Source organism: Parasteatoda tepidariorum, chromosome 3 (assembly GCF_982258835.1).
Source record: "Parasteatoda tepidariorum strain Cologne lab strain chromosome 3, Ptep-v5.0, whole genome shotgun sequence".
Classification (NCBI taxonomy): domain Eukaryota; kingdom Metazoa; phylum Arthropoda; class Arachnida; order Araneae; family Theridiidae; genus Parasteatoda; species Parasteatoda tepidariorum.
In genome coordinates this window covers 26930080-26932573 of record NC_141757.1, presented here as the reverse complement: position 1 = coordinate 26932573, position 2494 = coordinate 26930080, and the positions used below count along the sequence as shown (strand labels likewise).

The 2494-nt window shown below is 34.0% G+C and overlaps 1 protein-coding gene across 1 annotated transcript; it reads right to left on the bottom strand.

Annotated features, from left to right (window-relative positions):
- Positions 1-1333: 1333 nt before the first annotated feature.
- On the bottom strand, positions 1334-1852 carry LOC139425199 (protein FAM200B-like). Its single transcript, XM_071179081.2, has one exon. The coding sequence runs from the start codon at positions 1850-1852 to the stop codon at positions 1334-1336; it is 519 nt and encodes a 172-aa protein (XP_071035182.2).
- Between the last annotated feature and the right edge of the window lie 642 nt (positions 1853-2494).

The following is a 2494-nucleotide window of genomic DNA, read 5'->3' as shown; positions in this document are numbered from 1 at the left end:
TGTTTTGAAAATTTCATCATTTATTTGTATCAGTACAAGTCGTTTCTGCATTAAATTTCATTTGATTCTGATGATTCTTTCATGGTGTTGCATTTTCTACAAACAGCAGTTTAGTTTGCTAAATCCAGTTTCACATAAATACGTTGATGCAAATTGTATTAACACTCTGATGGCATTCTTGCATAAAACGGGATATTGTTTTTCCATGGATAGCCAAAATTTTTGGCAAGGCTGAGTCTTAAATTGATTTCGAAGAGTATAATCACTAATTAGATCTATCAATTGCTCTTTCTCACTAATTTGAAGAGTTGAATTGCATATGTCAAAGGAAAATGGATCACGAATCCAACCAAGATCGTTTTCAGGAAAATCCTCGAATCTTCTCGAAAATTTTTTCTTTAACTTTTCAATGTGATTGGAAATGATGTCTTTAAATGTAAATATATCTATATTATTTTCCTTGATAAAATCGTTGAAGCAAGGGAACGTGTCGGTGTTGTTTTTATTCAGTTCAGTTTGCCAGAGACTAAGCTTATTCTTAAAAGCTTGAATTTTACTGGCTGCAGTTATGATAGTTGAATTCTCACCCTGCAAGCTCAAATTTAAGTCGTTAAGTTTTTCGAAAATATCAACTAAATAGCTCAGCTTCCCTAGCCAAACTTCATTGATATAATAACTTGCCAATCTATGTTTCTTTTCAATTAAAAACATGTATACTTCATTTCTCAAATCAAATATCCGTCGTAGTATTTTCCCACGTGAAAGCCATCTGACTTCGGTGTGTAACAGTAATCTCTCATACGTTGAGCCCATCTCATTGCAAAGTATTGAAAAGAGACGGCTGTTGTGGCTGTTGCATTTAATGTAGTTAATTGAACTAACAGCGTCTTGTAATACGTTGTTCAACTCTTCATTCATATCTTTTGCAACAAGAGCTTGCCGATGAATCATACAGTGATTAAATACCATATGAGGCGCCACCTTCTGAATTAAGCCTCTGAGCCCTTTATTCGAACCTGTTAATGCTGCAGCACCATCAGTACAAACCGCAACACAGTTTGCCCAGGTAAGGGACTTTGTTTCAAAATATTAATGTATTACTTCGAATATTTTTTCTCCAGTTGTTTTTCCTTCCAAACTTTTGCAACATAAAAACGTTTCTGTTATATCTTCATTAAAAATAAACCTAACGTAAATAATTAGTTGAGACTTTTTAGTAATATCGGTAGTTTCGTCCAGTTGTAAAGCATATACAGATGAATTTTGTGTGCGTTTTATGACTTCTGACTCGATATTTCGTGACATTTAGGAAATCCGCCGAGACACTGGTATCTCATGATAATGGTATTGTTTTTAGTTCATTTCCATATTTATCGCTATGCATAATTGATGTCATCTTAGTTGCTGCAGGAAGGATAAGGGATTCTCCAATTGTATGGGGTTTCATTGTTTTTCCTATTAGATAAGAAACTTCTAAAGAAGTTCGTAATGCTTTCTGAGGTATTGTTGTAAATTTCTTTAAATGTGCACTTTGAATTTTCAGATTTTCAGCTCGTCTTTGAAAAAAATCGGCATGTTTATTTTGAAGTTCTTTATGTTTAGTTTCCAGGTGCCTTTTTAATTTAGCAGGTTTCATGCTCTCATTTGCTAATTTTTCGTTGCAAATGACACATATCGGGCTTTCTTCATCATCAACAACACAAAATGTAAAACCATACTTAATAAATTCCTCATTGTATTTTCTTATTTTTTTAGATCGAGCATTTAGTTCAGTATTTTGCGACTCCTCATCAGTATTTGTTCGTTTGTTAGCTGAAGATGTACCTGGTGTACGTATTACCCATTTATCCATTATGAAGATAGGGGTTGAATTATTTAAATTAAAACAAATAATATATGAAATTTTATCATTTTTTTTCGAGAAATTCAATAAAATTAACAAAGATCTTTCTCTAATGATAGTACATACCTGATAACATAGAGTAGCAAAACCCGATAAAAATAAAAATATAAAAAATCAAAATTACGCTGTGTGGTTAAGTATTACTTCAATACTTATTAAATAAATGAGCAAGATCTAGCATCTCGCAAACACATTTAACGACAACCTAACGAGATGCACAAACACGAACTGAAACTAAACATAAATGCAAACTGAAACTAAAACTAAGCAGTTAATACACAATCACAGTTAATCTGGCTGATGCCACAACGTCACATCATAAAACTCGAGGATAAACTAAAACAATTGCAGGCCAACTGCTACATGCTACAACTTCATGCGAACACTTCTCGTCTTCACTCTGACTATCAGATACACCGCATACCTCGCTATCTGATTGGCTGATCACGGAAGCGAATTTTTGCCCTTTCCCTGCGGTTAACGTCTAGTCAAATAGGCGCTTTTCAGTAAAACTGGCGAATTACCGCGAAGAGGGCGCTATCTACCGGAGTGAAAAACTTGCGTCTTCACACTTTACATGCATTACGCATT

What these genes read in the sequence shown, in the direction of transcription:
- LOC139425199 (XM_071179081.2), bottom strand. Translation starts at nt 1,852, where the DNA reads ATGGATAAATGGGTAATACGTACACCAGGTACATCTTCAGCTAACAAA.